Source organism: Lepidochelys kempii, chromosome 1 (assembly GCF_965140285.1).
Source record: "Lepidochelys kempii isolate rLepKem1 chromosome 1, rLepKem1.hap1, whole genome shotgun sequence".
NCBI classification, from domain to species: Eukaryota; Metazoa; Chordata; order Testudines; family Cheloniidae; genus Lepidochelys; species Lepidochelys kempii.
In genome coordinates this window covers 235,667,338-235,686,893 of record NC_136380.1, presented here as the reverse complement: position 1 = coordinate 235,686,893, position 19,556 = coordinate 235,667,338, and the positions used below count along the sequence as shown (strand labels likewise).

At 39.1% G+C, this 19,556-nt stretch overlaps 1 protein-coding gene across 2 annotated transcripts in view; it reads left to right on the top strand.

Annotated features, from left to right (window-relative positions):
• The window catches only part of SLCO1C1 (solute carrier organic anion transporter family member 1C1), a 38,807-nt gene extending 21,117 nt beyond the window's left edge, over positions 1–17,690 (top strand). For both annotated transcript variants that reach the window (XM_078851499.1, XM_073329749.2), the window contains 6 exons: positions 8,022–8,217; positions 9,645–9,810; positions 10,364–10,548; positions 15,824–15,888; positions 16,022–16,139; positions 17,409–17,690. In XM_078851499.1, the coding sequence (XP_078707625.1) occupies positions 8,022–8,217; positions 9,645–9,810; positions 10,364–10,548; positions 15,824–15,888; positions 16,022–16,139; positions 17,409–17,631 (953 nt within the window). In that variant the 3' untranslated portion in view covers positions 17,632–17,690. The remainder of the gene's footprint in view (positions 1–8,021; positions 8,218–9,644; positions 9,811–10,363; positions 10,549–15,823; positions 15,889–16,021; positions 16,140–17,408) is intronic.
• Positions 17,691–19,556: the final 1,866 nt, after the last annotated feature.

Sequence of the window (19,556 nt, the reverse complement as noted above, 5' to 3'; positions counted from 1 at the left end):
TGTATCAATGTTATAGTGCATTCTCCATGAGACTTAAGGAAGATAACACATGTTCCCACCCATAAACTATCGCTATGCCCTAGGCGGACCCTGGACCCTGCAGAGAGTCCTTGCTGGAGCTGGGGCAGCACTGTCCCTGTTCAGACAGAAAGGGGTAGATCCACCAGACAAGGTATCTTTCATACACAGGTGGAGTGGGGATAATCCCTGGTTATTTCATTTTATTTCACTTGTTACAGTGAGCCTGTCATGAAAAGAGTACACCAGTTGCAATGGCCTAGATATTCAGTGCTGTCCTTGTATAGACCTTGGAGGCACTTCTTCATGCACATTCTAAAGTTCATAATTGTGTTTAACATTTGCTTGGACTAGGAGTGCAATATGGTATAATATAAAAGTATGCCATTAATCATACTGAGTCATGGTTAAATTTGGCTGCACCTGGGATGCCCTCTGGGATATTCTCTGTAAAGCCATTACCATTCAAATTCCTGCTCAAGATCCACTTCTAGTACGATGTCTATAAGATTGTATCCACCTAATATTGCTTCGGTCAAAATCTACATTAAGGCATCTGCTGCTATGTGATTTCTCTTACTAGAGAGTCTGGAAGTTGACATGTTTGTTTTACATGGCTTTACATTCCTTCATTGAGCTGATGCATTCTGATGCATACTTAAGACAAACACATGATTGACTATAAAGCAGTCTGCAATTTTGGGGGACATGGCCTTTGCTATTATTTATAAGATATCTAGTTCAAATGGAGAAATAAAAAACAAAGGCCCTCATTTCTTGGCAATATCTTTAGGATGGTTTCAGAGTAGCAGCCGTGTTAGTCTGTATCCGCAAAAAGAAAAGGAGTACTTGTGGCACCTAAGAGACTAACCAATTTATTTGAGCATAAGCTTTCGTGAGCTACAGCTCACTTCATCGGATCTAATACAGAAAAAACTGTCTTCATTTCATGGACCTCAAGACAGCATTGGTTGCACAGCATATGTGGAAAAGCCACATTGATCCATTGTGCTATGTTAATTCCTTAAAGATAGAAGTTGGAATTTCCTGACATGAGACCCCTAGAAATGTAGATAAGTAAAGGTGATGGCCAGAAAAGCATTCAAAACAATTCATATAAGCAATACAGTAGTTTGCATTGTATATAAAGATTTTCCTAGTGCTAAGCTTTCAGCTATGTGTGAAATGATTTAGGTATAATACCCATCTAATTTCACAAAGTACTGGAACAATGCTTGGCAAAGGCTATGTGGCTCTGCCGTGTTTGAAAGAGTTCTAGCTGTATGGCCATCACTATAAGGCAGATCACTGAATTCCTCCCTGCCAAAAAGCGTGGTCCAGGTAGCCAACAATGACCTTCCTGAGGATCTCTGCCTGAATTCCTTTGATAAATATCAGGATTAGCAAAGGCTGTGAGAGGGCTGAAGCATAGCAACTTCAAAACAGTTGGAAGTGTTTAAATAGTTACAGTACAAAGGTGCACTGCAGTATTCCTATTCAGCCCAAGGGGCCTGATGCATTCTTGCTACTTTTTAAGTATTGTTTGTACCACTCCCAAAGATGAGGCTCAAACACAACGCAGTTGGACATGGTCCCTGCTCCAGAGAGCTTACCCGCTAGGGTTTAGAGCTGCCACCACAAATGAGAGCCGGCACTTTTTGTAGAACTAACAAGGTGAGAGTAGTGGGATGACAGACCTATATAAATAAGATCATGGAGTGACTCTTTTAGCTCAGCATTCTAAACACTGCTTTTTAAAAATCTTAAAGTGGGATTTTTAGAAGCACTGAGTTGTCAAATTTCTATTGCCAGAGACGCCAATGGGAGTTTTATCTTTGACTTCAATGCCAGCAGAATTAGGCCCACACCAAACACTTTTGAAAATCCCACCCTTCATTAACTGTCTTCCTATAGGCTCTGGCAGAAATTAGCTTTATCTTGTTTTATACTTAACTGTTTATTACAAACTATTGATAGGCATGCTTACCTCCACTATGTTCATTTTCAAATCAGTGAATTCATACAGTTTCCTGTAAAGATGAATGTTTAAAGAAACATGCAATTCAAATATATCACAATGCTTTCTAATTCAGTGGCAAACATATAATTCGTACAAGCTATACAGTGAAGGTATTACTTGTATGTATGGAGTAAACCTCTGAGCAATATAGAGCTATGGAAAATATTGTCTTTCATATAATATATACCACTGTTTTCTACTGGATTGAATAAGATCTATTCTAATAATTAATGGGCCATCTAGTAGCTGTCTTCAAAGCCTGCTTTGTTTCTCATGTACAAATCAAACCAAAATATGTGAAAGAAAATGAATAAATAGGATTCTGACGTACTTAAAAGCAGATACATGGGGTTTAAAAGTTGTGAACCTTTTTTATTAAACAAATAATTTGAAATAGTTTTTTAAAAACCCCTAATGATCTCATCCCAAACATGAACTATTGTATGAATATATTTTTTAAAAAATTTGCTTCTGTTTGTAAAAACAGTTTCAGGTCAATATCACTAGATATCAGTGTTATGTAATGGCTGTAAAATAGACAACCCTTTAAAAAGAAAAAAGACTTGATATATGGTCGTTTAGATTAGAACCGAGAAAATAATTTGCAGTGAAAAATTTAGCCAGTGGATTTCACTTTTGTTTATGTATCCATGATCTCTTATGATGTTCTCTTTACATTTTTCTTGAATGTTTTTGAAAGTATTGAATAGCTCTTTGATCTTCCGGTTTGTCTGAGCGCCGCTTGACACAGGACCCAAGTAGGTGAGCGTCAAAGATGGTCCTGTGCCACCCTTACGTTCCCCTAGTCTTGAGGCTGCCTATCTGGCCCCTGGTGTAAATTAGAGTGACCTCAGAGCTCTTCTTACTTTCACCTTGTTGCAACAAGCCCCCTAAAGGATTGTTCTGGGAGCTGAGACTGTAGTCAAGTTCAGAGGTACTCCAGTCATGCTCTAACATACCATCTATACTAGGAACTACGAGGGCATGACTTAGGGCTGGCCCCATTCCACCCTGGGGATTTCCCAATAAACCAGTTCCACTGTTAAGCTGGAGCAGAAAATTGGGAGGATCTGGCCCTTTGTCTGTTGACCGTGTGCAATCCGTTTATTGTGGTTATTCAAAATTCAAATTATGTTTTTAAAGAGCTGGCTGAGGAGCTCACTGGACCATTAATGTTGATTTTCAATAAGTCTTGGAGCACTGGGGAAGTTCCAGAAGATCAGAAGAAAGATAATGTTGTGCCAGTTTTTAAAAAAGGGTAAATGGGACCACCTGGGTAATTATGGGCCTGTCAGTCAGACATCAATCCTGGGGAAAATAATGAGCTGGCTGATATGGGATTCAATAACTAACTAGAATTAAAGGAGGATAATGTAATTACTACAAGTAAATATGGATTTATGGAAAATAGATCCTGTCACACTCACTTTAACTTTTTTTGGATGAGATTACAAGTTTGGTTAATAAAAGTAATAGTGTTAACGTAATATACTTAGACTTCTATAAGTTATTTGACTTGGTACCACGTGACAATTTGATTAAAAAACTAGGACAATATAAAATTAACATAGCACACATTAAATGGATTAAAAGCTAGCTAACTGATGGGTCTCAAAATAAAACTTTAAAAGGGGAACCGTCATTGAGTGTATCTGTTTCCAGTGGGGTCCTGAAAAGATCGGTTTTTGGCCCTACGACATTTAATATTTTTATCAGTGACCAGGAAGAAAACATAAAATCATCGCTGATGAAGTTTTCAGATGATACAAAAACTGGAGGGAGTGGTAAATAATGAAGAGGACAGGTCACTTAATACAGAGCAATCTGGATTGCTTGGTAAACTGGGTACGAGCAAACAGTGTGTGTTTTAATACAGCTAAATGTAAATGTTGGAACAAAGAATGTAGATCATACTTTCAGGATGGGAGACTCTATCCTGGGAAGCAGAGACTCTGAAGAGATTTGGGGGTTGTGGTGGATAATCAGCTCAACATGAGCTGAACAGTGTAACAATGTGGCCAAAAGAGCTAATGCCATCTTGGCATGCATAAACAGAGGATTTTTGAGTAGGAATAGAGAGGTTATTTTACCTCTGTATTTGGCACTGGTGTAACTACTGCTGGAATATTGTGTCCAGTTCTGCCCACAATTCAAGAAGATGCTGACAAATTGGAAAGGGTTTAGAGAAAAGACAGGAGACTGATTAAAGGATTAGAAATATGATACACTCAAGGAGCTCAATCTATTTAGCTTAAAAAAGAGAAGGTGAAGGTGTGCCTTGATTATAGTCTATAAGTACTTACATGGGGATAAATACTTAATGATGAGCTCTTCAATCTAACAGAGACATGTATAACATGATCCAATGGCTGGAAGTTGAAGCTAGACAAATTCAGACTGGAATTAGGGCGTAATTTTTAAGAATGAGAGTAATTAACCATTGGTACTGTTTAGAAAGATTCATGGTGGATTCTCCATTACTGACAATTTTTGAATTAAGATTGGAATTACTTTGGGGAAGTTCTATGGCTTGGGTAATACAGGAGGTCAGTGTCAATGATCATAATGGTCCCTTCTGGCCTTAGACTCTATGAATCTGGAGTATCCATTTAACCATACCTCCTTTTGTCACACTGCTGGGTTCCTATTATAGAAATCTCTGATATGCCATACAGAATAAGATACTGGATTTTTTTCCTTCTAAAACTAGGCAGTCCAAAATAAGCATGGACATCACAGTGATGTGTTTCTATAGTATACACCGGACCCTTGCTAGAACGCGCGTCTATATAACGCAAATTCAGATATAACGCAGTCGCGGCCATGGATCCCAAAATTAAGTATAGTACAATTTTTTTGAATTTTAAGTGACCTTGGTGTTCATTACCTTATCATTCATACAAGATCATTGGAGGAAAGACACATATACTGTATCACAGTCTGACAAGGAATTTGACTTAGAGGGATTTACAAAGGAGGAAGTTGGAAGAACAGACATGGAGTGGATGCAGGAGCTGTCCCAGCAACTGTCCGGGCTTGGGGTAACTGTTCTGCCACAAAATATTGAGTCCACGATTGTGTACGTTACTGAGTTAGCCTGCTAAAAAAGCATCAACGTCATATTTCTATAAGATTTTCCCCTGGGCAGAACTCCCCAAGGTATGTATGAGTTTTTTGTTCTACCATCATCGCCATGCATGTGTGTAGTTGCATCACTGAAATAATTTAGTCAAGTCCCTAAGACGATTGCTGTAGGCCTAGAACGCCATACAAATGTAATGTAATAAAAATGTATTTATCTTTAGAAAAATGTCGGGCAAAAGGAAGGCTTACTCAGTGAGGGAGAAATTGGACGCTATTGAATGTCTTAGAAATGGCGAAACCCAGGCAAAGATTAGCTACGATATTGGCATTAATGAGTCCACCTTTCGTGGATGGCTAAAGAATGCTGACAAGCTTGGAACTTACATGCATAACCTGGATGAAGAGCATGGCCTTTAAAGAAAACGAGCCCTTTTAGCGAATGATGCCGATCTTGATTCTGCGGTGTACATGTGGTTTGTGCAAGAACAGCAGAAAGGCATTCCAAATCTGGTCCGCTTATAGCCATGCAAGCGGAAAAATTTGACCAGGAACTTAATGGCAAATTTTAAGGGGAGTTTAGGTGGGCTATGGCAATTTCAGAAAAGACATGGAATCTCTCAGATTGCAGTTTCAGGAGAAAAACGCTCTGCTGACGCTGACGCCGTGCAATCGTATCCTGCGAAGCTAAGGGAAATTTTACAGGCAGAGGGTTACTCGGAGAAACAGGTTTACAATGCAGATGAAATAGGAATTTATTATAAAATGTTGCCCGATAAAACCCTGGATGTCAGAACAGATGAACATAAGAAAGAAGGATATAAACAGGCAAAAGATCGCCTTTCTTTATTGTTTTGTGTGAATGCAACAGGCAAGCATAAATTAAAACCATTGTGCATTGGAAAGTCTTGCATGCCTCAGTGCTTTCATCATGTAAATGTGAATTGCCTGCCATTTTCTTACAAGAACTCCAAATTTTCTTACAAGAATCCAAAAATTCCTGGATGACAAGTGAGATTTTTGAACAGTGGTTTTTCACCAAATTTCTCCCTTCAGTGCGAAAGCATTTGTGGGCAAAATGCTTAGAAGAAAAGACCATTCTTTTACTAGACAACTGTCCAGCGGATCCTCCAGCTGAAAGACTCAGAGCCTGTGACGGTAAAATACAGGTTGAATACTTAGCTAAAAACACAACTTCCAAAATCCAGCCGCTTGATCAAAGTGTTATCACCATTTTTAAGCAGCACTATCAACAGAACTTGGTATGACAAATGATAGAAAGCGAGTTGTCTGTCACTGATTTTCTGAAGAAGTTGACCATAAAAGGCTTCTTTTACATTGGTGGTGATTCCCAGAATTTATTACGCTTTGAAACAATAAACTGCTGTTGGATGGTGTGACTGAGAGAGTCATTTGGCCACCTGCTCCTGGAAGAAAATGAAGAAAGCAGATCACAGTCTGACGAGGAATTCGACTTCGAGGGATTTACAGAGGAGGAAGTTGGAAGAACAGACATGGAGTGGATGCAGGAGCTGTCCCAGCAACTGTCTGGGCTTGGGGTAGCTGTTCTGCCACAAAATATCGAGTCCTGGATAAGAAGCGACGATGAAGCAGAAGAATTTAATGGATGACCAAATGCTTCAGGCTGTACGACCAAACAACATTCCAGAAGCTGAAGAATTGGCCTTCGCCGAGGAAGAAGAAGAGGAAGATGAAGTGGACATCATTCCAACGTCAGCTGTGACCGTAGCCGGCTTAGAGACTGCTTTGAGATGGTTTGAGACGCAAGACGTTGAGCCTATAAAAATTATGCAGCTACGTAGTCTTTTGCAGTTTGCTAAGCGGAAGCAGCACAGCAGCAAGAAGCAAAAGCAACTCACCGACTTTTTAAAGAAAAACTAGACTAGTTTATTGTCATGTCTACTTTAAATCTCTAATAAAGCAACACTTTTTTTTCTCGTTTATTGTTTCCTTCAAGCATGAGTTTATTTTCTAAGGTTTTCTATACTTTATGGATGTGAAGGTAATTAGCGCTACAAAAATTTCTATATACATATTTATATATACAGTGTAAATAAATGTGTCTATGGCATTCCATATGCGAAGATAGATGTTTCTCTATGGCATTCCATACGCGAAGATGGAAGTTCATGGCACCTGAAAGCGGACAATCGAAACAAAGCACACAAAGCATTTAACTGAATTTATTAAAATCGCTTCCGTTTCAAAATGCAATTTCCACTGACGCCTGTGGTGAGTACTGTGTCTTGTAGACTCGTTTTTCACGACAGTTCCGAGTTTTGATGCTATCATTAGCCTGCTATAGCTTGCAAATACAAAACAACATATACCGTACTGAAATTTCAGTCACAAAAATATAATTTCATTTTAATGCGGTCCCCGCTATAACACGGTACTTGGCATGGATCCCAAATCGCGTGTTCTAGTGAGAGTCTGGTGTATTTAGTTATCTGTTAAGGTGTCTTCTAGTAACGTCCTGTTATGAAGTTATCAAGTTTTACATTATACAAAGTTTAGCATGGACTGGGGTCCATATGCATTACAGAAACAGAAATATAATAATAATTAAATAACAAATAAATAAATAATAATAAATTAATAAATAATAAATAAATAATAATAAATTAATAAATAATAAATAAATAATAAATAATAACTAGTAGCCATCTAGCACTTTACATCAGATGGAATGTAAAAGCCTACTGAAACACTGATTTAACAGTCTGTGTTGCATTCCATTGGCATGTTGATTTTGCACCATAAATGAATCAATTTGCAAGAAAATAATAATCAGTGAGTAGCTGATGCCGTACAATTTTGATGTTAAAGGTCCTCCTACTTAAAGTTTATGTGTATACTAATTCTTCTCATTTGTTTGTAGGTCTCATCAACATTCCTGCTGTGGCCTTTGGGATATTCTCAGGAGGACTGATCATGAAAAAATTCAGGATTAATGTTTTGGGGGCTGCAAGGCTGTCCTTGGGATCATCCTTCTTTGGTTACCTCTTGCTACTTTCATTATTTGCAATGGGCTGTGAGAACTCAGACGTGGCAGGACTGACTGTGTCTTATGAAGGGTATGTTGGAAAGTGCAACGTTGAGTGCAAAGTTCCATTTTAAAGCAACCTGCTTCCTCAAGGTATTCACATTTTCTGTGAATATACTCACCCGGGATCTACTCCAAAGCAACCAAAGTCTTTCCATTGACTTCATTGGGATTTGGAGCAGAGCCCAGAATCCCTCTGTAATTGTTTTTAGCGCCCAAGCCCTTATTATTCTCGATGCAGGTTATTCCTGTGTAGATGTATCGAAATTCATGACATTTCCTGTGAATTCTCTGATTGGGGAATAGAGCTGTGCTGCTTCTCACAAAAAGCTAGGGGTCCCACCCCTTTTAATCCACAGATCCCTGGAGAGCTGAAGAGCAAAACGAGCCAAGAGGCATCTGTATCGGTGTTCCTTGCTTCTGTGTGCTGCGGAATACCCCTGGCCTCTGGACATGCCAGCTGTAGGGGTCCCCCAGCAGGACCACTGTAGAAATCCCTTCAAGGTGGAGATTTTAAACTGCGGAGGGTGAAATAGTGCAAGTTACTCGACACTCTGAGTGAAATCCTGACCTCACTGAAGTAAATGGAAGTTTTGTTACTGACTTCAATGGGGCCAAGATTTCACACTCTGTCTGCAATAATCTATACCAGTTTCCCCAACAGGTTTCGATAGACGAATCCAATTGAACTTGACTAGTTGTCACTCCCATCCTCCTTGAAACTCTACTGAGTCCCCACCTCTGAGAGCCCTCCATGGAGCAAAGATGGAAAGGGTCAGCACAGTACGTGGAAGTGGCTGCATTCCCACTTTTCACACCATTGCAGTTGAGATCTGCAGGCACAAGCTTCCTTATGCTTGTGGCAGCAGAGGTGACCACAGGGATTTTCTAGATGGGCTTTCTGTGCTGGCTTCTGCAGCCACTCCATGAGTGATGCTCCCATTGAGGTCAAAGGAAGGTCTGTAGATCGAGTGGCTGCAGGGTCAGGTCCTCAACTTAGATCAATCCATCTGTGATCACTTTCCCACCTCTTTTTCAATAGCTTTTCGGCAGGGATGATTTTCCCCCTTTGCCATCAGAGTGACCAATGTTCTGAGTGTTTGGGTCCAATTTTGTTTAATTGCATTGTGCCCCAGATGTATCAGATGAATATTTTAGAAAATAAAAATAATCTGTCAGGAGATACACATTGTTAAACACTTGTTAACAATGTCCCTTTACTAAAACATATGCTGTATTTTAATAGGCATGGCATATTGTAGAATACTGTTTGGTAGCAGAGAGAAAACATTTGTAAAGGGAAATGGAAAGAAAACATTTCAATAGACTAAAGATACAAGGCCACACTCAGGTGCATCTTCCTGAAAATATAACTCAGGGTTTGAAGACATTTCTGCTTAAAGCTGCTGAAAAACAGCATTTCATTTTGTTTCTGCGGTTTGTTTTGGTTTTTGTCAGAACGAAACAGGTCTCTAGCTATGAACAAACCCTCTTTTCTGAGTGCAATTCGGGATGCATATGTTCAAAAAGTGAATGGGATCCTATATGTGGGGAAAATGGAATCACCTATGTGTCGGCTTGTCTTGCTGGTTGCAAAACATCCAATGGAAGCGGAAAAACCACTGTAAGAAACTTTTCTATCATAATTTATGGTGCTTTGGTCTGTCTTAGCCTCGCTAGCTCTGTTATAGTAATTGAATTGCAATTCTTTTTAAAGTAGGTATCTATGAGTTTCCTTAAGTTTCTTGGGTTTCAGCAATGTGCTACAGAAGATTAGAACTTTCTAGGGTATGCTTTTGTGTTTTCGTGGAAAATGTTCTGCTTTTCATAAATTGAAAATGTAATCGTATTTGGGAAAAAAAATATTTTTGAGTTGTCAAAACCATTATCAGTTTGGGGGTTTTAAACAAAAACCTGAAATATTTTGTCAGTAACTGGACATTTCTTTGGAAATTTCTGTTTCAAGAAAAAAGACTTTTTTAAAGCAAAAACCATAACTTTTCAATGGAAGACTTTTGACTAACTCTAGTTTTGGACTGCACACAGATTTTGACTGTCCAAGGGTCTGGAAAAATACAGTGTACAATATCGTAACATTTTAGGTGGTCATTTTCCCTTACTCCTCTGCTATACTTAGCAATCTCAATAAACATACACTTCTACCTGCTATATTCCAGGTATTTTATAATTGCAGCTGTTTGGGAATTACAGCATCTCCATCAAGAAGCTCCTCAGCAGTGATGGGAGCATGTCAAAAAGGAAAGGAATGTCCAAAAATGTTTCTGTATTTTCTGGTAATATCAGTCATCACTTCATATACTTTGTCAATAGGTGGTACACCTGGATACATATTACTTCTAAGGTAAATAGAGATCATTTTTTTTCATATTGGCAAATGTTTTCAAGGTGATATTAAAATCCATTTTCTGTCTTCATTCATAATCTTGGGTGTCCTTTCTGACAAATCTTAAAGGTAGCGGAAAGAGCTTTCAGAATGTTTTTTAACCATTAAAAAGCATCCTGACAAAATTGTGTATAGCAATATAAATGCTACCAGCTAAGCTACATTGTGCTTCTGATTAGATTATACAAATAGCTTCATATTTAGGTTTATCATCAGAGTACATATGCTTACTTTGTTATTAATAAAATATAATACTCTGGGCTTGATTCTCATTTACACCAAGGCCACTTCTTATAGCTCTGGTCGTGGAAACTTACATAACTTTAAATGCCCTTTAAACTGCCAGAATGGTAGCAAATGACCTTAGTGTACATGAGACTCAAGCCTTGTGTGTATGCATAGTTAGTCAAATTTTCATAGGTACTGAATACCCACAAATGCCATTGATTTAAATGTGTGTGTGTATGTATTAAATAATTACAAAAGAACCTAGAACTAGGATCAAACTAGAAGCTGAAAATTCACTCAGATCCTCTCCTTAGGATTCATGACAAATGAGTAATTCCATATTATCAGTTAAAAATCTTTTAAGTAACATTACAAAAGTAGAATTTATCTGAATTTTTTTTAATTGTATCAATAACTGCCTTTCACAGAGACAGTCATATGTAATAGTGGGCCAGTGGCACCATGACTTATCCAGTACTGAATAGAGGCTTGCAAGCTAATTTTTAGAAAATATATGGGGGATATAATATGACTTGTGTATAATCTTGATTGGTTCAGTTTCAGTCTGCTCTCTCTGACTTCCAAGAACCTACATTTTAGGCATCAATCTCACTGCCTCTTGGAAAGCTTTCCTCTTCAGTTCCTTTGACCATACTCCCTTCAGCTTCCCTTGCCTAGCTTCCAAAATGCAAAAAAAATAACATCTAGGTAACAGAGTGCGGCGGGTGTCAGACTGTATTTCAAGTTGTCCCAACTTTTGAAACTCATCTGACATAGAGCCTTTGTCATTGCAAGAGTTTAAGTATCATCCTGGACAGACAGTGCTAAAGCTGGAAATACTCTGAATATCGGGCTTTATGCAAAAATGGTACCATGAGATACTGAAGTAACATAATTTCAAGTGTGATTCTAGCATAATCCCAGAAATACCAGTATTTTTCCAGTGGAATATTGGAGCTCACAAGAGAACTACTTCAAACCCAATGGTTTCTTTTGTTGCAGGAAATAACTTTGGCAAAGAACAATCTTATCAGAATATATTTGAGTTCTCCTTACTCATGCAAGTTGTCCCTCTTCAGTTAATGCAACCACTCACTTGAGTAATGACTGCCCATACAAGTGAGGGGTTTATGACTCATGCTTTTGCCTCAAATCTTGATGTATTGATGATTTCAGGTTCAATATCACTAAGACCCTGTCTATTCTTGTTTTGTTTGTTTGCACCAGTTTCGTTTCAAACCAGGGTGAGCTGCCTCAGTACAAACCCCTTCTTGCGGCAGGACAGCACATCTAAGAGGGGAGTTTGCATTTGTGTAGCAACACCAAGTGCAAAAAATTCCCAGTACAGAACGAGCACTGGTCATTGTTGGAATGAGTATAGGAAATGTAAAAGCTCAGCGTAATAAATTATTAAGCCACCATTTAAATTTTCAACTCAAAGGCATCTATATTTCTTATCTGAAGAAGATAGAACTCCCTGTGTTGAAGTCGGTTGAAGTTGCCTGGACTCCACACACCTAGAGATTTGCTACCATGTGATTTTTCCAATTTCAATTATCTATATGGAGCAGTTTTGAAATGCTTTCAGCAATAATTACAAGTTTTTTAAAAAAAACCTTTTCATTATATAAATCAAAAGATAAAACTTGATACACAAAACTTTGTTTGCATATAATTTGTAAACAGAAAAATGGATTATATTTATTTAAAAAAAATCAGTTAATTTAGTCAATTTATTGTGAGCCAGATTCTGATGCCCTCACTCTGTGAGTAATTCCATTGAAACCCATGGGACTAATTGCAAACTACTCAACATTGGTAAGGGCATCAGAATCTGGCCCCTAGAAAATTAACAAAATGAATGAATTTTAAAAAATAAATCAGTTCATTTGTCTGTTCACGAATCATTTCCAAACACATTTGAATTTTTATGAACTTGCTCATTACTGTGAAAATCATTCAATGATTGGCTTTCCAAGCAAATTTTTGTAAACAAAAATGAGCTTATGTTCACAGAATGCGAATATGTGCACTTTAGAAACAAAATTACTGCCCAAGTGAATCTGCAGTTTTCATTCAAGCAACCGTTTTGCCAATGATTTTTTTTTTTGGCATTTTCAGCCAACTCTAACATTAAAAGTTGGCTCTGGTACTTGGTACAAACTGGCAGAAATATGAAATGTGAGATCCAAATGTGCCATATGAATGCAGAAGCTAAATCCCTACAAGACTTTAAGATTTAGTGACATTTACTTCAAGGGTGTACAAGATTAAAATCAGTGAAATGTGCTTATGCCCAGTGACTGATTCATATATTGTAGTATTCCTTTAAAGGTATTAGGCTAATTAGGATTGCCAAAGGACTTTAGAAACTATTGAAGGTATGTGGCATTAATGAAATGCAAACGGGAGTAATTTAAGAAAAGGCATGCTATTAATAGAGGGTTATTAAGTGAAGAAGGGTCCCCTAAGTCATCTCTGAATGGACTGGCTTTCAGTACATGGGGAAATATAGCTTCTATTGAGGAGCTGATATACTAGTTAAACAAATGCTCTGATGAAATTTTCAGTCAAATTGGAGCAACTCCTTAGTATAAGGAATAATTTAAATAAAGGAGCAATTTAAATATAAAGACGCAGATTTCAGATACCAAATCTCTCTTTCTTGGTTTCCAGCATCTGAATGTATTAATTTTATTTGTAGATGGGGCTTGATTCACTATTTCTTTGAACCTTTGTGTCATCATTTACACCAGTGTAATGTGAGTGTAAAAATATGAGATTATTCTGATCTATTAATGTTACACCTACTTTTGTACTGGTGTAAATGACTGCACAAGGGCAGGGCATTTGAGAATCAGGCCTATAAATGTGGTTGCTAAGAAATTCTTTTGACTTTGGATACTTCTCAGTTATGTTTTTGATGCAGGCTTTTTGTGTACTTTTGAGCGTTAGTTAAATAGATGGAGGGCCAGGTTATCATTTACACTAAGGCTTCTTGACACTGCTGTGGCCGTCTAAAGGGGCCTGAAAGTAGTCAGTCAGAGCAGTGTAAATGATGGGTCGTAGTGTAAATGAGAATCTTCTGAAGAGGCTTTAAAATTCTTTTAAAATACCCATTGAAGGGACGACTTCCTGGAATGTCTTTTCAAGACACTAGGTGACTGTTTCTTGCGGTATGTCATTGCTGCCATCCTTAGATAATAGTCTGGAAATGGTTTTGAGGAAAATAATGAGTCTTCGTAGGTGACTTTGCCCATAGTTGTGGGGAAAGGGATTAATCCTACAAGGAGTTAAACAGTTCCTGAGTGGGTCTGAGCACCACAACCCTTGATTTCAGTGGAATTTGTGTGTTCTTCTTAGCTTTCAGGAGGCACCCAGTACCTTGTAGGATTAAACTCCAAAACATTATTTATCCACAGTACAGATTTAGCTTCAGCCTTCTTTTTGAGCTACATATGCTTAACAGGATGGCCAAGACATTAATAAATTGTATTATTAACTACCATTAACACGAGGAAGTGCATGTATCAGGTAGAGCAAAGCACTTTGACACATGCCTAATTTTAAGCACATCAATAGTCCTATTGATTTCAGTGGGACTATTCATATGCTTATGTCAAGGTTCCTCCCCCACTCTGAACTCTAGGGTACAGATGTGGGGACCTGCATGAAAAACCTCCTAAGCTTATCCTTACCAGCTTAGGTCAAAACTTCCCCAAGGTACAAAATATTACACCTTGGACAGGCCGCTACCACCACCAAACTAATACTGGTTACTGGGGAAGAGCTGTTTGGACGCGTCCTTCCCCCCAAAATACTTCCCAAAACCTTGCACCCCACTTCCTGGACAAGGTTTGGTAAAAAGCCTCACCAATTTGCCTAGGTGACTACAGACCCAGACCCTTGGATCTTAAGAACAATGAACAATCCTCCCAACACTTGCACCCCCCCTTTCCTGGGAAATGTTGGATAAAAAGCCTCACCAATTTGCATAGGTGACCACAAACCCAAACCCTTGGATCTGAGAACAATGAAAAAGCATTCAGTGTTTTACAAGAAGACTTTTAATAAAAAATAGAAGTAAATAGAAATAAAGAAATCCCCCCTGTAAAATCAGGATGGTATATATCTTACAGGGTAATTAGATTCAAAACCATAGAGAACCCCTCTAGGCAAAACCTTAAGTTACAAAAAAGATACACAGACAGAAATAGTTATTCTATTCAGCACAATTCTTTTCTCAGCCATTTAAAGAAATCATAATCTAACACGTACCTAGCTAGATTACTTACTAAAAGTTCTAAGACTCCATTCCTGTTCTGTCCCCGGCCAAGACGACTACAGACAGACCCAGACCCTTTGTTTCTCTCCCTCCTCCCAGCTTTTGAAAGTATCTTGTCTCCTCATTGGTCATTTTGGTCAGGTGCCAGCGAGGTTACCTTTAGCTTCTTAACCCTTTACAGGTGAGAGGAGCTTTCCCCTGGCCAGGAGGGATTTCAAAGGGGTTTACCCTTCCCTTTATATTTATGACAGCTTAAAGTTAAGCCTGTGCTTAAGGTCTTTGCGGGTTCCAGGTCAGAATGTTTGTTTGCTATGTATGTATGGGCATGACCCTGCAGTCCTTGTGACTGCAAAACTCATTTACTTACACCAGAGCTATGTCCATACTACTAGCCATCACAACGTTGAGTCAAAAGGCTTTTAAAATGCTTGGCTGTGTGTTTGCAGAGCTAATTTTCCCCACGCTGTGTGAGTAACTCCTAGAAGTTGTTTCAGTTTGAAGATGCACTGCTGTCTTCTTGAAATTTCCTGTTGAAGTTAGACGTTAGGAATTCCTAAGCCTGATTTTCATGCCATCCATTAAATTCATGCCTGTTGCAGTGTCAGTGTAATCAATGGCATTACCTCAAAGTAAAACTGTCATAACTGAGTGGAAAATCGAGGCCTTCCCCTTGTAATTAGTGCTTTATTTCACCTTAACAATCATTTCTTTTTTTTTAAGATGTATCAAACCACAACTCAAATCTTTTGCGCTAGGCATTTATACTTTGGCAATAAGAGTTCTTGGTAAGTTTGGTTCTACATTTCATCTCATTTGGGTACATTGTAGTACTGTATCATATTGTTAATAAATATATACAATTAATGATATTTTATGCAAAAGTCACGTTAATGCTCTTTGTTTGTTTAATACTTAAAGCAGGAGTCCCAGCCCCAGTATATTTTGGAGTGTCAATAGACACCACTTGCCTGAAATGGGGAAGCAAAAGGTGTGGGGGAAGAGGAGCGTGTAGACTATATGATTCTAATGCATTTAGGTAAGAGATCTGGTGAATTCATTCTTTCAGCTCACATATTTTAACTATGTTTACACACTGAGGGCTAGAGCTGGTAGAAAATTACCGGTCAAAACTTTTTTGGATGGACAGTTGGGTTTTTAATTAAACAAAAATTATCATGGAAGGTATCTGCTTTTCTCAAAAGCAAAACCCAAAAACCAGAAAAGTGTGTGTGTGTGTGTGGGGGGGGAAATGATGGAAAATCAAAAATCTTTTGGCTTGGGGCTATTTGGGGCTGAAACTTTTCAGTTTGGGGCACTTTGTGACTGGTATTTATTCAGTCCCCCCTCTTTTTTATAGAAAGTTTAAATTTTCTTCAGAAACATCTCTTTCTCTCCCTTCCCCCCCCCCCCAGTTTTTTTTCCTACTAGCTCTAGTGCAGACCAGACTCTGGTAGCTAATTGCTGCTGCACATTGGGATAATACAGAGCTGGATCACAACAAGGCATTATGACCAGGGAGCCACAAAAGCCTGTAACAAGGTGTGCTAGCTCTTTAAGGACCAGCCTAAGTTCAGTACAAGTACTGATTTCTTCCCAGGACGGTGACATTCTCAGAGATGTTCTATGGAACAACATCTAGGAGTTAGAGACTAGAACAGCAAGACATGCTGGGAAATGGGGTTGGCATATAATAGTCTCCTCCTTTCTGGTAAAAAGGAGACCTGGAGGAAACAGGGCTGCTGGTAGGTCTCACAACTGAGGAGACAAGAAGTTAGGTAAGGAGTAAGTCCTGTTTTGAATAGTCCTATGGAAAAAAAGAGAAAGATTAGGAAACTGGCTGGACTCCATTTTCATTTGGGGACTCCAGGTGTTTCTGTAAAACAGTAACAAATAATTATAATAGTTCATAATTATTCATAATAAATGCCTGCGTCACAGAAATGCCAGTCTTGTTGGTATCTCTGATGAAACTGCTAAGGCTTGAATTGGCTGCTGAAGAGTTGTAAACGTTCCTCTTGCCTTTAAAAATGGTCTCTCCAGAAACTTCCCTCGCTCTCTCCCACTGAAGGACATTGGTAGATTCAGTGTGTGGGAAGCTCATACTGCCACTGCCTATGCTGTACCTGATATATGGCTAAAACTCAGGGTGTTAAACAGCACCTTGTATGAACACCATATTCATTCAGTTTTACCAATTTTATCGGAATTATAAATGACTCCCTTTTGCAGAATTCTTTCAGATGTATCTGAGGCATTAATTGTGTATTACCTTTATGGAAGACTGATTGAGGTTCTTTTTTTATAGATACATATATTTGGGATTAACCATGGTGTTGGGCACCATGTCCATTTTTTTGAGTATTGCGGTCCTTTTCGTCTTAAAGAAAAGATACGTTCCACAAGATGAAAACATCACAGCCAATGGAGGGAGAGGAATGGTCTCGGTACAAACCAGGAAAGATAATTTTGTCAATAGCGACTATTTAATTCAGACAACCTACTGGCCAGAAAAGGAAACTCGACTTTAGGAAAATTGATTTTTTCCGGGGGATTTTGACCAGCAGGGGAGTTCTATATAGAAATCCATCCTAAGTGAACATGTTTGAGTGGGTGGATGTAATTGAACATCCATTTTGAAAATGTTCACCTTTATCCAAGTTTGACTGTAAAAAATCTTCTTAGAATGTGTATAGGTCTGAAAATACAGTTCAACATTTGTCTTAAAAATATGGGGTGAAATTCACTCTTCTCCACACAAAACCCAGGTAACGGACTCTTTGCAGGGAATTAAGTGGGTGTTCTGGAGATGCCGTTCACTTCTTAACCTGAAGACAGGCAGTATGGCTGCCGCAGAGATCCTCCTCAGCAACTCTTCTAGTTTTCAGTTGGAATGGGAATGCTGCCCCTTTGTATCTTAGTGATCTCTTCCACGTTGACCTATAAGGAGTGAGCGTAGAAATACCCTTCATGGTACACAAGGGACATAGAGACCCCTTCCATGGATGCTTGCCCATAAATGCCCCATACAACCAACCCAATTGAAACAGTTAAGTAGTGTCTTGGGCTTTCTGTGAGGCTCTCTACAGCAAGGTAAATTCCATCCATAATGTTTTGACTGTTCAGTGTTGTGGTTAGGAATTCCTTCTCAAATTTACTCATGCAACCTCTGTTAAATCATGGCATCAATAACAAAAAAGTTGTCACTAGTAAAACCACTACTTTGTGGTTTCATGTGACTCTGCCATAGGAAATTTGAATTAAGGATACAGCTATTCTATGTTTTAAATGGTTTCTTGCTGCTTGCTAACACTCAATGACTGTGTAATTCCATACCTTTTTTATACAATGTAATAAGCAAGATGATATAACATGATAAAACAATGATCCTTTGGGAATAATAAAATAAATCCTAAGAGCAGCAGTCTTTGTTTATTTCCTTTTATTTATGTGTTTTAATGTATTTAATTCATCAGGGCAGAAATGTGTCTAAGCATCATGATTTTTTTTCTTGGTTTTGGTTATATTTGTTCCTTGTTATGTTCGTGAATAGGGAGAACTGAATGAATGTTAATATCTGTGTTAAACGTGGAACAAGGTACTCTGAAGGGTTTACTGAAAATACCACTCCAGCCGATATCCTTTAATGGAATGAATGCCTTTAGAGTGCCCAGTGACAGATATTCTGTAGCTCTGGGTCATATTATTTGCAACATAAGATCACATCACATGACTGTAATCACATGGGAACTGAGTCTCAAGGGTGAGTCTGTTAGATTGGAGTGGTAATCTGGCTCATCAGACTCTATTCCTGAGGGCATTCTGCGCCAAAAAATAAAAAATTCTGCACACAATATTTTAAAATTCTTCAAAATCCTGCAAGTTTTATTTGTCAATAAATAAATGCAGAGGCTCCAGCATGGCGGAGGGAACCACTGGCTGTATGGAGGTGGGGATCACCCTGCAGCCTCCACACACTCCACCCCGGGGCACAGACTCAGTGGTGAAGCTGCACCCAACCGTGATACAGCACAAGGCCTGGGCCTACCCCAGAAACACCCTTGAGCCCTGCTGCTCCGCACCAGGTGTGGGACAGGCAGGCTCAACCAAGCAGGATCCAAGTGTAGAGGGGTTCAGTGTGGGGGGATTCAGGTGTGGGATGAGAGGATTCTGTGTGGGACTATCTAGGTGCAGGCAGCTCAGTGGGGGTCTAGGTGTGGGGGATCTGGATGCACAGAGGCTTATTGAGGTGGTTCTAGGTGCAGAGGCCATGGGACTCTGCAGGGGCTTCCAAGTGAAAGTGGTTGGGGTTCAGTGGAGGGGTCTGGGTGTGGGGTCCTCAGTGGGGGTGTCTGGGTGCTGGAGGAGTGGGGCTTGGTGGGGTGGGGGTCTGGGTGCAGCTAGGTGAAGGTCAGTTGTGTGGGGATCTGAGTGTGGAGGTTCCAGGGCTACAGAG